The 13,010-nt window shown below is 40.9% G+C and overlaps 1 protein-coding gene across 3 annotated transcripts in view; it reads right to left on the bottom strand.

The window, feature by feature from the left end:
* The window catches only part of lrch4 (leucine-rich repeats and calponin homology (CH) domain containing 4), a 45,104-nt gene that overhangs the window by 15,005 nt on the left and 17,089 nt on the right, over positions 1-13,010 (bottom strand). For all 3 annotated transcript variants that reach the window (XM_020100205.2, XM_069518430.1, XM_020100204.2), the window contains exons 2-10: positions 9,149-9,293; positions 7,628-7,757; positions 7,205-7,310; positions 5,559-5,805; positions 5,020-5,116; positions 3,902-4,019; positions 3,706-3,800; positions 3,549-3,601; positions 32-196 (exon numbers count right to left, since the gene is read on the bottom strand). In XM_020100205.2, coding sequence (XP_019955764.1) covers positions 32-196; positions 3,549-3,601; positions 3,706-3,800; positions 3,902-4,019; positions 5,020-5,116; positions 5,559-5,805; positions 7,205-7,310; positions 7,628-7,757; positions 9,149-9,293 — 1,156 coding nt within the window. The remainder of the gene's footprint in view (positions 1-31; positions 197-3,548; positions 3,602-3,705; positions 3,801-3,901; positions 4,020-5,019; positions 5,117-5,558; positions 5,806-7,204; positions 7,311-7,627; positions 7,758-9,148; positions 9,294-13,010) is intronic.

Genomic DNA, 13,010 nt, shown 5'->3' on the forward strand with positions numbered 1-13,010 from the left:
TCAATTACAATCAGTGAGTGTGAGGGTTAACCTGGCTTTCTCTCTCTGCTGCTGCTGCTGCTGCTGCAGCCGCTCTCTCTCCTGCCAGATGAGCAGGGTTCCCGGCCTCCTCCGCTCCTCCAGGGTGGGGCTGGAGGGGGATATGGGAGGTGAAGAGGGCGACGAAGGGGGGACCACCTCAATGTGGAGGCTGGACCTGCAGAGGAGACAGAGAAAGAGAGAGCAAAAGAGAGAGAGAGAGAACATCAATGTGGCAAATAAACAAATTAAATGTTCTTATTGGAATTTTACTAAAGTATTTGTAAAAAAAACAACAAAATACACCCACATATAATTGTCCTAGAATTTAGAAAGCTCAGTTAACTCCACTTTCTCTTAGAGAGAAATTATCAGCATTGTCTTTTTGTTCAAAATCTGACCAAAGTAAAATCCCAGCTGTAATGACCTCATAACAAGTAACTGCCTCACTTAATCATCAGCTTCCAGGCTCCGCAAATGAACGGAACATCAAGTCTATATCATGGTTCAGGATCAGGCTCCAGGGCTGAATTCAATTGAATTTGAACTAATTGTCTTCTGGTTCTCCGTCAATCCGAGGCTTAGGGTTTTTTAAGTGATAGCCCTCATCTCTCAAATCATATAGGGAGATGTTCCAGATCTTGGCCCCAAGCTGAAAGGATTTAAATCCAGAACAACCAGATCTATTATTTCTGATGATTCCTTATGTTGAGAGTGACCTGCAACAAATGAGCCACAGAAAGTAAAGACCTGCTGCTGGATTCAGTCCACAGACCCCTGAAGCCACCGCTGCTTCACAAAGAGATGTTCACCTGTTCATTTTAAGTTCATTGAAGCTGCACCAGAGCGCTGGTCAACTGTTTGTTGAACCTTTATGATTAATGAATCAATCACAAATGTCCAAATTGCATCAAATTTGACACTGCACTTCCTTGGGTGGCTTTGGCTCAGGCCGGCTGCTCCATCACAGTCCTCTAGTGTTATATATTTATTATGACTATGGTACACAGCTCCAAACACTTTTACAAATTAAAATGAGAATGGATTTAAGACTTTAAACTTTATCATCATGTGCAAAATCAAAAAAGAACAATTTGGGGATATCTGCTTTATGTTTTACAAACTCTGCTGACTTTCCATTTCAGGTCTCTATTCTATTTTTAGAGGTCCCACAGGAAGTGTTTGAAGCTGAGATTCGGAACATCCGTTTGTTCATGATGTGAAATGCTGTGTTTATGGAACAGATTCTCCTCAGTCAGAAGGAACAGTCTAGTGGACAAGTTTCATGCTCTCAGTCATGAATTTATCCGGAGTACAGTTAGTGAAACTCAAAGATTCAGAACAATGGCGCGTGTGCTTTTTGTTGCTCCAGAGGCTGCGAACAATGGCTCTGGGTCACATATTAAAATGTAGCCAATAGGACTCATGGGAACCTCAGTCTCAAGAATGTGGTTATCTTGGTTATGGGACAGCAGAGCAGCACGATAAAAGCTGCCCTCTGGGCTTCAGCACAAAGACATGTAGCTGAACACACTACAGGTCAAAGAAGAACAAGGATTCTGTGGGAGTTCAGATGGAAGACACCTTCATACACAGTTTATATTATGAGCGGAGCGTGGGGGAGCCAGTGTGTCAGTACTGGGAACTTTCCAAGATAACAGCAACCACATGCACAGAGCCTGCACAGTTTGAGGGGCAGTGAGGGGAAATCGCACTGGGAACGGCAGAGTATTGACTTTTCCCAGCTCTTTAAATATCCAGTGAAGTGACCTTGTAAAACAAAGAAGGAAACGGAGAAAAGAGTGATAAAACCTTGTCTGTCATTGTCACTGCGAGGGACTAAATACAGTTTTCCAACCAGGGAAAAGACAAACTGCTGAATTAAAATGGAAGACTGTCACAGAAACAGGCTGAGAAGAAATGAGGCTGACATGTAAATATACTGAAACACCTCGGCAGGAGTCCTCTGGTAGACGCTGTTCAGACCCAATCCAGACCTGGTATTAACATCCATCCTGAGCGATTGAATCTCAAGTGGTCAGCGCTAAGTACAGGTCTGAACACACCCATATGTGTCCTGAACATGTCCTGAGATCAGATCACAAAAACCACATTTGGAAGTGGTCTTGGACGCATGTGTCCACATTCTTCTTTGTGTATGCAAATGCGTCCTGGGCCAAAGGAAGGACCGCCTACTCAGACGATGTCTCTTTCTTGCTACATATATTTACGCTCCTCAGTGTCCACACGTCAATTCGTTTATAGCGACTGTCACAATATCAACACTGATCAACACATAATGAATGATACATTTTCTTAAATTACTAAACATACACACAAACATTGTCATCTGTTAACTCAGACTAGGTTGAAACAATATTTGGTCTTCAAGAAAACAAATGATGGCTGTGTTTATTTGCACATAGAACTGGGAAGTGTAATCTGATCAGGAGGAAACGTGACCGGATCTCTCAGGATGGATGTTAATACCATGTCTGAAATGGGACGTGGAGGTCCTAGCATCTGATGCCAAAAGGAAAAAACTTTTCCTTTAGGAGGTTTCCTAAGTACCTTGTAGCTTCTTGTCCTCACTCCTCCTCCTCAAAGCAGATTACTGATAGTTTTCAATCACCATTCCACCATTTGCCGACTCCAGAAACATCTTCACCCCTTCATTCTGGAGGAAGCAGCCACAAAACAGGACTCCACAATAGTCCTGTTTTGCTGTGCTAATAATATGGTTTTATGTTTTAGAGCTACTGTACACACTAGAAGTGTGCCCCAATCCAGGGTTGCATCCCTGAATTTGAAGACAGAGTGCATAACAGTGACACAACCAGGCTGTCTCATTTCAGAAGTATCTTTGAAATCCAGCTGACATTCATTCCATTCCTGGAGGTTCCAGAGTTCAATCTGAATATTTACAAAGTCAGTCTCCCCCACAAGCCCAACACACTTCAACTCATGTGTTCAAAAATAATCTGTTCTGTGTTTTTAAACCAACAACAGGAAAGTAAACAGAAAGAGAAACGTCCGTGTCACTTCAATAATATCAGAGTTTATATACAATATATACAGGGCACTCACAGTACCGTCGATGGTTAAGTTGGTCAGTCAGTTCCAAAAGGAATAAACAATCCGCCTGATTCTGACACCTGATTTCCTTCAGAGACCAGACGACTGGCAGCAACAGCACGCAGACTTTACGATGCACTTTTGCAAAGGTAAAACAGACGATTCCCTACAACCTCCACAAGCTCTGAAGCTACTGGTCACTTCTGTGTGTTGGTTCAGATTACGCAGGGTTGTGGTCCAAGGGGTTGCGATTGGATTGGAGTGAGATTGGACACACATCCTGATACACACAACAGGCTTCACCTGCTGCTGTAGAAGCGTGAGGGATTGGGCAGGGAGACGTTTCATGGTTCCATCGCCAAGTAACATGAACCGAAACCACAGACGCCTGGACCAAGTCGAAATCAAGAATCATAGTGTCTCTCTCACAGTACAGTACGCTCTACGTGATTTACCTGCATGTTGTTGAGTCTTGGGTTTGGGACGGTGAAGTTCCCTCCTTCTGATCCTGAAAAATCAATGATACAATCAATAAGTTCCCTGTTCTGAGATAACACAGCAGATTTGTCACAATTACTGATCAAAAGACGGTATGTGATGAGAGACAGGTACCAGAGGAGGTGTGCGTGGATCCATCCTGATCTCCTCCTCCTCTTCCTCCGTTACACTGCTGTCAATGAAGTCCACCTGCTCCGCCACGCCATTCACTGCAAAGAGATGCAAGAGTTTGTCTTTTCTCTAAATGTGCGGACAGATACTACAGATCGAGAAACTACAATATCCTCCAAACTGATATCAGGTCTCTTACCTTTGTTCGCTTCCAAAGGAGGTCCATCCTCCTCTTCCTCTTCCTCCTCCTCCAGGTTCCTCTGGTCTCTGCTGACCTCAGCCATGCGGAGGGAACGCTCTGAGAAGTCATCTGCTGACTAGACACACACACATACTTTTTATTGTCAGAACACATTTGAAATTTGTTTTTGCGTCATATGGCAGCTCTATTTACAACATCACAGCTAACAAAAAAAATGAAGACAGGAAGCAAAAATACACACATTTAATAGAAACCCTGTTTCTCCTGTCTGAAGGTTACAATCTATATTCACTGTTCAGGACATGATTGGGATCAGAAACACTGATATCGGCCAATCTTAGTATGTTACTATGGTAAGCTGATTTATAAAGATTTCTTCTTAAAGGAAAAAACTGACTTCACCAACAGTGATTGACTGTGATTAGACAGATGGTTCATCCAATCAAGTATCTTTTGCAAGCGTCCGCCCTTTTCCAAACACTTCCCGAATGTTTCTGTGAAACAAACCATCTGGTGTGTCGAGTCAGCACCTTACAGTGCGAACAATCTTTCCAATGCTGTCCTCTGATATTGCGAAATATACAGCATTTTGTGTACGATCCTTACTGTGTTGGTGTGCAGTTTTAGATAGTTACATTTGGACAGTATTTAGATTCAATATTTTGCTGAATGAGCATAATTTAACTGCACTTTCAATCACAGCAGAATGGAATTGGGGCATTAAAGTGCTTTGCTCTTTTTATATTGCCATAATTCGATGAAATAATAACATCAATCATTTACTAAGTTTTACTAAGAGTAAAATTATATTACATTGACTGTGCTGGGTAAGTGAGATCATTCACTAGGTTTTTATTTGGATCTGCATCAAACTGCATACACTCATGAATATCAGTCCTTTAACGTGCCTGTTTTTTTTCCATCAGGATCCATGAATTATCCTTTGAGAAATCAACAAATGTGTTGAAAACTCTGGCCATTTTAAAGAAAATGAAAAATATTCCTGGATCCGCTCCCTGATGAAACACGTTTTTGTGTCATCTTGCTAAGTAACACACGCAGACAGAAACATATCATGTGTTAGGTCACTCGACGTGTGTGTCCTGCAGTTTCACCTCATTCCCAGACCATCTCTTGCTGCCGCTGTCCACACTGTTGAAGCCGGAGTCCAGTCCACTAAACTGACCAGTGAACAGCTCCTGGTCTGACAGGCTGCAGGGAAATGCACATTAGGATAACGTCACTAAACACACAAGTAAATACAGAGCAGCCACCATTACCCAGGGTTGAGTGGGGGTCACTATTCTAAAAGGCAATGACTCATGTTTTTCAAATGCTCAGTCAAATACTCTTATCTCTGTCCTTGGGTTTGTGTTTCATGAAAACAGCTCACCGGGCTGCTCCATTCAAGCCAAGACTGATAAACTCTGTTTCCTCTTAGTTAACACTGACATCATTCATCAACCATTCTGCATTTACTTTACCTCACTTTCAAATTCTTCCTGCTTAGGTATAAGAGCGTATTCTCACATGCAGATTGTAACTGTAGTAGCTTCCAATATCAGAAGAAGAAGAAGAAGAATTTCTGGCTTATTTAGTCTCCTTATTCTTATTGTATTACGTTAAAGATGTAAATCTTCCTCCTGCTCCTCACCAGCTGTTGAATCCAGTGGGTCTCATGTGTCTCTCCAGCTCCTCCTGGCTCCTCTTGCACGCCTCCATGTTGAGGTACTTGAAGATGTGGTATTTGCCCTTGGAGCAGATCTGCGCAGGCGGCATTTGCAGCGGGTTGTTGTCCAGCATGATGCTCTGGAGATGCCGCAAGTGGCGGTAGCACAAGGGCACGTGGGAAATGCGGTTGCAGGACACATCGAGCCGGACAAGAGGGAGCTCGGATATTTCTGCATGGGTCAAAGTAAAAAATCAAAGTATTCATTGCATTGTTACGTTCTTTATTAAAATCAGTGTTGTTTTTGTTGAATCAAACTTATTGCTGATGCTCATGGCCTGAACACTGCAACGTTTTATTAAGTTAAAAAGAAAAGCAGAGTCAACTGGAAACAGTGAATGAAATTGTTTTACAAAGAGAAAGTGAGTATGAAATGACTGCGGTGTTGTAAATGATGTGACATATTCATTATGGTGAATTTACTACTTGAGCTGTTGCAGCATTATATATTATAGAGGATATTTCCATCCTCCTTAAACATTATTTAAATAGATATATTATTTATCCGTTATCTGAATGCTAACTTTTACATGAAAACTTACCATAAGGTACTTAACATCACTTCTCTCTAGGATAATGATCATCAGACTACTACACTATACGCAATATGAAACAGTAAATACACATAAAGCCCTATGAGACAAATTGTGACTTGTGAATATGGGCTATACAAATAAAATTTTAATGATTGATTGATTGACATACATACACAAACTACAATATATTACAACACTATATTAACATCAAGGTTAAAGCAATTCAAGAAGAAGCAATTTGTAATTCCTCCACTCATAAAAAATGATGTCTCATCTTGTACCTTTGCCTTTTTTTCTATTATCCAATTATTATTATTTTTTGCTCAGAATCAAACGTTTTGTCTCGTAGCTCAAAGGATTTTCTGAAAGAAATGAAGGAGAAATCTACTTCCTTCCTTTGTAAGAGCCGTTCTAAAACTGGGTGCTCACAGTTGAAGTCCCTGTGTGTGGACAATTGTAATAAAGTGAAACCAACATTTACTACATAACTGTCACATAACCCGTTTAAGAACATCTGAGTGTTCAATGAGTCTTCTGGCTGACACTGGCACATGTACAGACATGTTGATTCATCTGGGCCATCCTTACAAACAGAAATAAAATGGAAGAAGTTTAAATATAGCAAAGCTGGAAAATCTGACTCCAGTGGGAGTCTATTTAATTTCCATTTCCCCCTAATGATTAAGAAAATGAGCCACTAATGGTATAAGATCCATTAGTGCTGTGTTAAGTCAGACAACAGTTCAATACTTGTGCATGTAAGCAATCAATAAATCACAATAATGATGCAATTACCATCTGACCTGAAGAGTTTCTATTATAGAACCCACCACAGTGGCCACAGAGAACAGTGCTTTGATTGGGCTGTTAAGAGGTCAGAGATATCTGCACCATCATCCTTATTATCAATAAGTTCAGATAAATAATCGAACATATAACTGAGTTTTCTAGTGTTTGCTGGGCTCATCGAAGAGCACTGTGAGCTGAGCTGATCACTGTGGCTTTACTTGGGCATGGGGGGGGGGGGCGACATACCTTCAGGCAGTGTGGTGAGCTGGTTCCTCCTCAGGTTTAAGTCCCTCAGACACTCCAACTGACCGAGCTCTGCAGGCAAACACTGCAGCTCATTGCAGCTTACGTCCTGATAGAGGGAGAACACAGTGAAGCAAGAGCACTGACCTGTTACAGAGGAGATAAATCTAGAGACCCCATGCTTTAAAGTCAGACTTTAAAACAAAAACTATGAACTTTTAACTGACACTTAAGGATATAAAAAGATCTTGGCAGAAAGCATGACACCCGTGGAATGTGACTCTTTAACCTCAATCACCATAGAAATCTACTGTTGCTGAGAGACACCAAGTTAGAGAACAGAATGATACTGTGTGTGCGTGTGTGTGTGTGCATGTGTGCATGTGTGTGTGTATGTGCATGTGTGTGTACGTATGAGTATCGTACCAGCTGTCGGAGGTGTGTGAGGGAGTATATGGAGGCGGGCAGTGAAGACAGCTTGTTGTTGCTGACGATGAGCACTCGCAGGAGAGGAAGCTGAAACACCGACGGGGGTAAACTGGACAGGAGATTACGACTGTGGAGACAAACACACACACACACACCCCCACACACACAAAGAGTGAGGTCATTCCACAGGGATATCCACTTGAGGATTGTGCAACACTTTTCAAAGGCGTATTCCCTGACACACCGTTGTTTAAAAACGTGTCTCATATATCACAGGTTAACTTAATAGCTAACTGGCTAGCCACCAAAAAAAATGTGCTCTTACATAGATTCATAGAAAATATTCTTTTTAACTGTATATTTGCCTCCAGCCTACACTTGGCGCCTGTATTACAAGCCACCTGTAGGTTCTTTCTGGTTTCCTAGCAACAGTGAAATTATACAGTCGATCAGAGGGGGTGTCTGAGTCATTGAGTTATTGTAGATGGGTCTGGGCAGGATTTGTGAAGCCCCTTTAATTCCCAGCATAAACAAACACTTCAGTTAAAATGTGTTTTCCAACAACAGCTGTGTGTCAGAAATGCAATACCTGCTACATGTTGCCATCTTTGCATTGTGTTCAAGTACAACTTTACAATGTTTTTTACAGTTACAAGTTTTATTAGTTTCAGTTTCACTAACCAGTTGGGATGTCAAAAGTATTGATACTTTTTTTATACCAAGTGTACAAAACAATACAATCTCCCTACATTTCACTTTCGATAGTACTGAAAGCACCGAAGCAGTTCCTCACATTTTCGACCAAAGGCTGCTTTAAAAAAAAAACAACATGGGAAAATATCCTCGTCCCCAAGAGTTGAACCAATCACGTGACTGTAGTAAAGTAGAGTAAAGATAACCACTATGGCGACTCCAGAAGAAGTACCAAATATTATAGAAAAGGAGAAAGGTCTAAGTGCTGTTTGGTGATACTTTGCCACCTGGGCAGCTTCTTAAGTCAAGGTGAAATATTCCAACAAGCTGATTTGTTTCACGTTTTACAAATCAGTGTCGACCAGAGGAGGAAGTATTGTATCAACATCTAAAATTTTGGTATTGTGACAAACATACAAGTCAACATCCTGGTTCAACTTTAAACTAGATTTACTGACACAACCCACAGGAGCAACTCCTGGAGGGAAATCCTGGACTGATTGGTCACCACTTTGATCAGAGTATAACTAACCTGCAAATAAGTTCTCTTGGTATGACAGCTACCCTTATTTTACTCACTGTTCTGTAATGTCCTGCTAAAGTAAAGTAAACAGAAGCATTTGAAGTATATTTAAGAATACCTGTATTCAGCATGATGACAGACACTACTGGTTTACCTGGACTAGTGGCCAGAGTTAAAGTAACCAGCAGACATCTTCTGTATTGTTCTATCTAGACTCCAAATGACAGATCACATCCTGTCAATGTGCCCTTCTGTAAAATGAGTAGATCAGCAACACCAACTTGTGCATGGTGCAAAGTTACCTGAGGTTGAGGTAGGTCAGAGCCTGGAGGTTGCCCAGGCTGGAGGACAGTGAACGCATCCCATTGTGGTAAAGGCTCAGTGTCTCCAGAGAGATGAACTGACAGAGCTCCTCCGGCAACTCACAGAGACGGTTCTTAGACAGGTCTGAAAAAAATACAAATATACACACATGAAAACATGAGCAAACATTTGATGCAGTTTCTTCAGTATCCATCTAAACACTACAAAATGTAATGATGATAAAAAATATGATTTTATGTCTTTAAATGAGAGCATTCATGTCAAAGTTAGCAAACTACTGGTGTTAAAGTGTTGAAAAGTTCTTGATTCATTTAAAAATCTTCTGAGCCTCCTGAATATCCAGAGCTCCAAGGAACTTTTGTGTTCATGTCTCCTGTTTCTGGTCAGTCAAAATAATGTGACACAGAATTCGAGCTTTACCAAATATGTAATATTAAATAAATCCTTTTAGTCCTTTGGACAGAATAAAGTTGGGGAAAAAAAGGACATATTAGAAAAAGAATGGTCAAAATCAAAGCTCCAGAGGCAAAGACATCCTCACTTTTAGTGTGGGTTGAGCATATCCCACAATTCCCATGATGCCACTGGAAAGCATTTTTGTCACAAGTAATACTTTTATTCTGTCGAATCATTCTCCAAGCCCAAACTGATATAACAACTCTGAAATAACTTATGGTTTGTGTCTTCTGTTTCCTCGGCCATGTGACAACGTCCCTGCCACTTTCCAAAACCACAGGATTGAAACTGACAACCGACTCTGAGTAAGGAACCCTCACTGCTGTGAAACGATCGTGGCGAGGCTTGCACTCGCCCACTTTTGACCAAACTGGGTGAGTGTGTCCAGAAATAGCTGCTACTGGCTGCTTCCCACTTTCTATTTAAATAGTTTGGGTAAAGTAGGCCATTCTCATCCACCTTCAAGGACAAAAGAACACCAGTCATTTCTGATTACAATCAGAAATACAAATTAACATTCCCAGTCCAGTCTTTACCCTCAATTAGTCCCTCCTTGGTTAAACTATTCCATTTTTACATGCTAGTGCAGTGCCCATTCTAAACATCCCTGTTTTCTTGGCCTGTGGTAATGCTCCAAGCTACTTTATATTGTTGTGGGCTGGATGTTAAGTGCAGAGCTTTTTATAAATATTAATTGATGCAGAGTGAAGTTAGAAAACTTTGCTTTCATCCAATCTGGTTTATCTGCAGTGATTTTATAATGAATTTTTTTCATAGAATCAAACTGAATTTGCTTTATTAATGTTCACGTGTGTGGTTTCTATATACTACACATATGTGTGAAGGATTTACTTTACTGGTGTTGTATTTCTTACGTTGGTATTTTAGAGGTCTGTTAAGCAATCGACACAATCTTCAGACCCAAGTTCACAACTTTTCAAAATTAAAGGTCTGTAATTCATCTAAATGTAAAGCACTGCAGCAATAAAACAAACATTGTGCTTTTACTTTGACTACAAATTGCCAAACAGGAGGTGATTCTATTAATGTGATGCCATGATGGAGCTCAGCACCTGTCTGCATCTGTGTCTCAGTCAAATATGGGGAAATAAAAATTATCAAAATGACCTGGTGGTGCCGACCACTGCTGTTGTCAGTCTTCAATTTTTTGGTGCAGTAGAAATAAAATAATAGCTCAAATTTTAGTAGAAATTGACTGAGAATATTTTTCTGTGTGTAAATTACAGGTAACTCAATCATTCCCTTTATTGATTAGTGTTTTTTTAGTATAAATGTCAAACAATATGTATATTTGCTTACATTCATCTCAATTGTTGAGATGTTGCAGCTGCTGTTCTATAGTTCTATATATAACTTTTACCTGTATAATCTACAGGCCTTCAAAAAATCTGCCTCCTTTTCCCAAACCTCTTCTTAATAACAGTGCCACTGGCCTCCCGAACATGAAATCTTCTCGACACAGATAATCATATATTTGAACTGTGCAGCAGAATGAGTGTAATAATAATTGAGCATGCAGCAGATGAAATAAAAGCATCGATATAGTGCATGATTGCAAAAAGCACCATTAGCACTAGGCTTTAGCTGGCAGCAGGATGAGACAAAAGTCTGTCAATGGCAGACAGCCCAATGGCTGTTTATTGATTTGTGTAGGAAGCAGCAGGAAGAGGAGGAGGAGGAGGAGGAGGCAGTTCCTCTCTTCTGTTGGGGGGGGACTTTTATTTCAGTTAACTTAACCTAGATGTAGAAGTGTGAAAATCATCTAGAACACGGATCACTGAGCATCATTTACTGATATGATAAACACTGTGGGGCTTCATTGTAGGTGTTGTTCAGTCTTTAATTTTCATTGTCTCTCAGATTCAGAAAGCTTCATCTTCATCATCAACCTTAAAACTGAAACTAACGACAACTCAATCACCAACTATTTTGATAATTGATTGATCATATAAGTCATTTTTATAGCAGGATTGACTGACTTTAAATCTTGCAAAATAGAAAAGTGAATATTTGTAGGTTTTAGACTGTGATGGGTATTTTTAACTATTATTTGACTCTTTTAACCGATAATTAGATTACTTAAAAAATAACTGATATTTAGAACCCAATTTAAAAAAAAACAAAATACAAACATAAAGATGACCAATAATCATTACTAAATAGAAAATGAAGAAAAAAGAGGAATAAAGAGAAATTGCGTCTAACTGTGTTTAATAAAGCAGAATATTTTACTTCTACATTCATCGAAGAGGGGACGAACAAAACCACAGCAATTATTTTGTTAATGGGACCATGAGAGTGCACAGTGTACAGTAGCACCAAGGCCTCATCTCTCCATCTTCACTGTCCCATAGCTAGAGGGGAGCTGTCTGAACAATAGGTGGGGGTGGAAATAGTGCTGTGTGTGTGTGTGTGTGTGTGTGTGTGTGTGTGTGTGTGTGTGTGTGTGTGTGTGTGTGTGTGTGTGTGTGTGTGTGTGTGTGTGTGTGTGCGTGCGCGCACGCGCTCACGCGCACGTGCTCTGGGGGATGGACTGATTGTCTGGTCTCCATATCCGCTGTTGCAAAAGAAAGACAACCAAACGTGTGGGAGCTCCAGTTTTGGATTTGGAAGTTATATCTGCTGCAAAAATAAAAGTACTGCCTGTGAAAGGCATGCTCACACATGTGAAATTCTATACTTGTGAGCACCATGTAATGACAACATCACTTGTATCTCGAGAGCATGTCCTGCTCTTATCTTGACCATAAACCCAAAGCATTACCACAGGGGCAGTCCATATTTGGTCCTTATATACACAAAAATACATTAACAGTCCCAGCCTGCTCCCTCTACCCCGCAGGAGGCCTTTCTGCTTAAACGTCCTGATAGCTGCTGTAACAAAGCCAGAATGACTCAACATGAGCATCATGTGAAAAGCATGTGCTGTTGAACGGAAGAGGCCAAGCAGTGTAATGCCCAGTCTCTGACTGACCTGCCAAGGTTCACACAGCAGGACTCAGACTGTTTCATGGTCCAGAGCCAACTCTGATAGCTGTGTGATGAGGAGGAGGAGGCGGAGGCGGAGGTGGTGGAGGAGGGACAATGGGTCAGCATGAAAAGAAGTGAAAGCTTCCGCTTGAAAGAGCTGACACACACTTGCCCTTTCAGACTTTTGTATTTTCAATTTCAAGATTGTCTGAATCCAACTGAGACACCTCACAGCTGGTGTTGTAGCCAGTGTCAGATTTGATATGAGTGACCATTTGAGATTGGATGTGGCTTCCCGGCTCGGTGCAAACCAGGTCTGATTTGATTTTGTGCTAATGTGTCATGCTGACTGCAATGCTAAAGTTGGGCACATAAGAAAATAAGCTCCACAAC

The sequence above is a fragment of the Paralichthys olivaceus genome, chromosome 22 (genome assembly GCF_024713975.1).
Source record: "Paralichthys olivaceus isolate ysfri-2021 chromosome 22, ASM2471397v2, whole genome shotgun sequence".
Classification (NCBI taxonomy): domain Eukaryota; kingdom Metazoa; phylum Chordata; class Actinopteri; order Pleuronectiformes; family Paralichthyidae; genus Paralichthys; species Paralichthys olivaceus.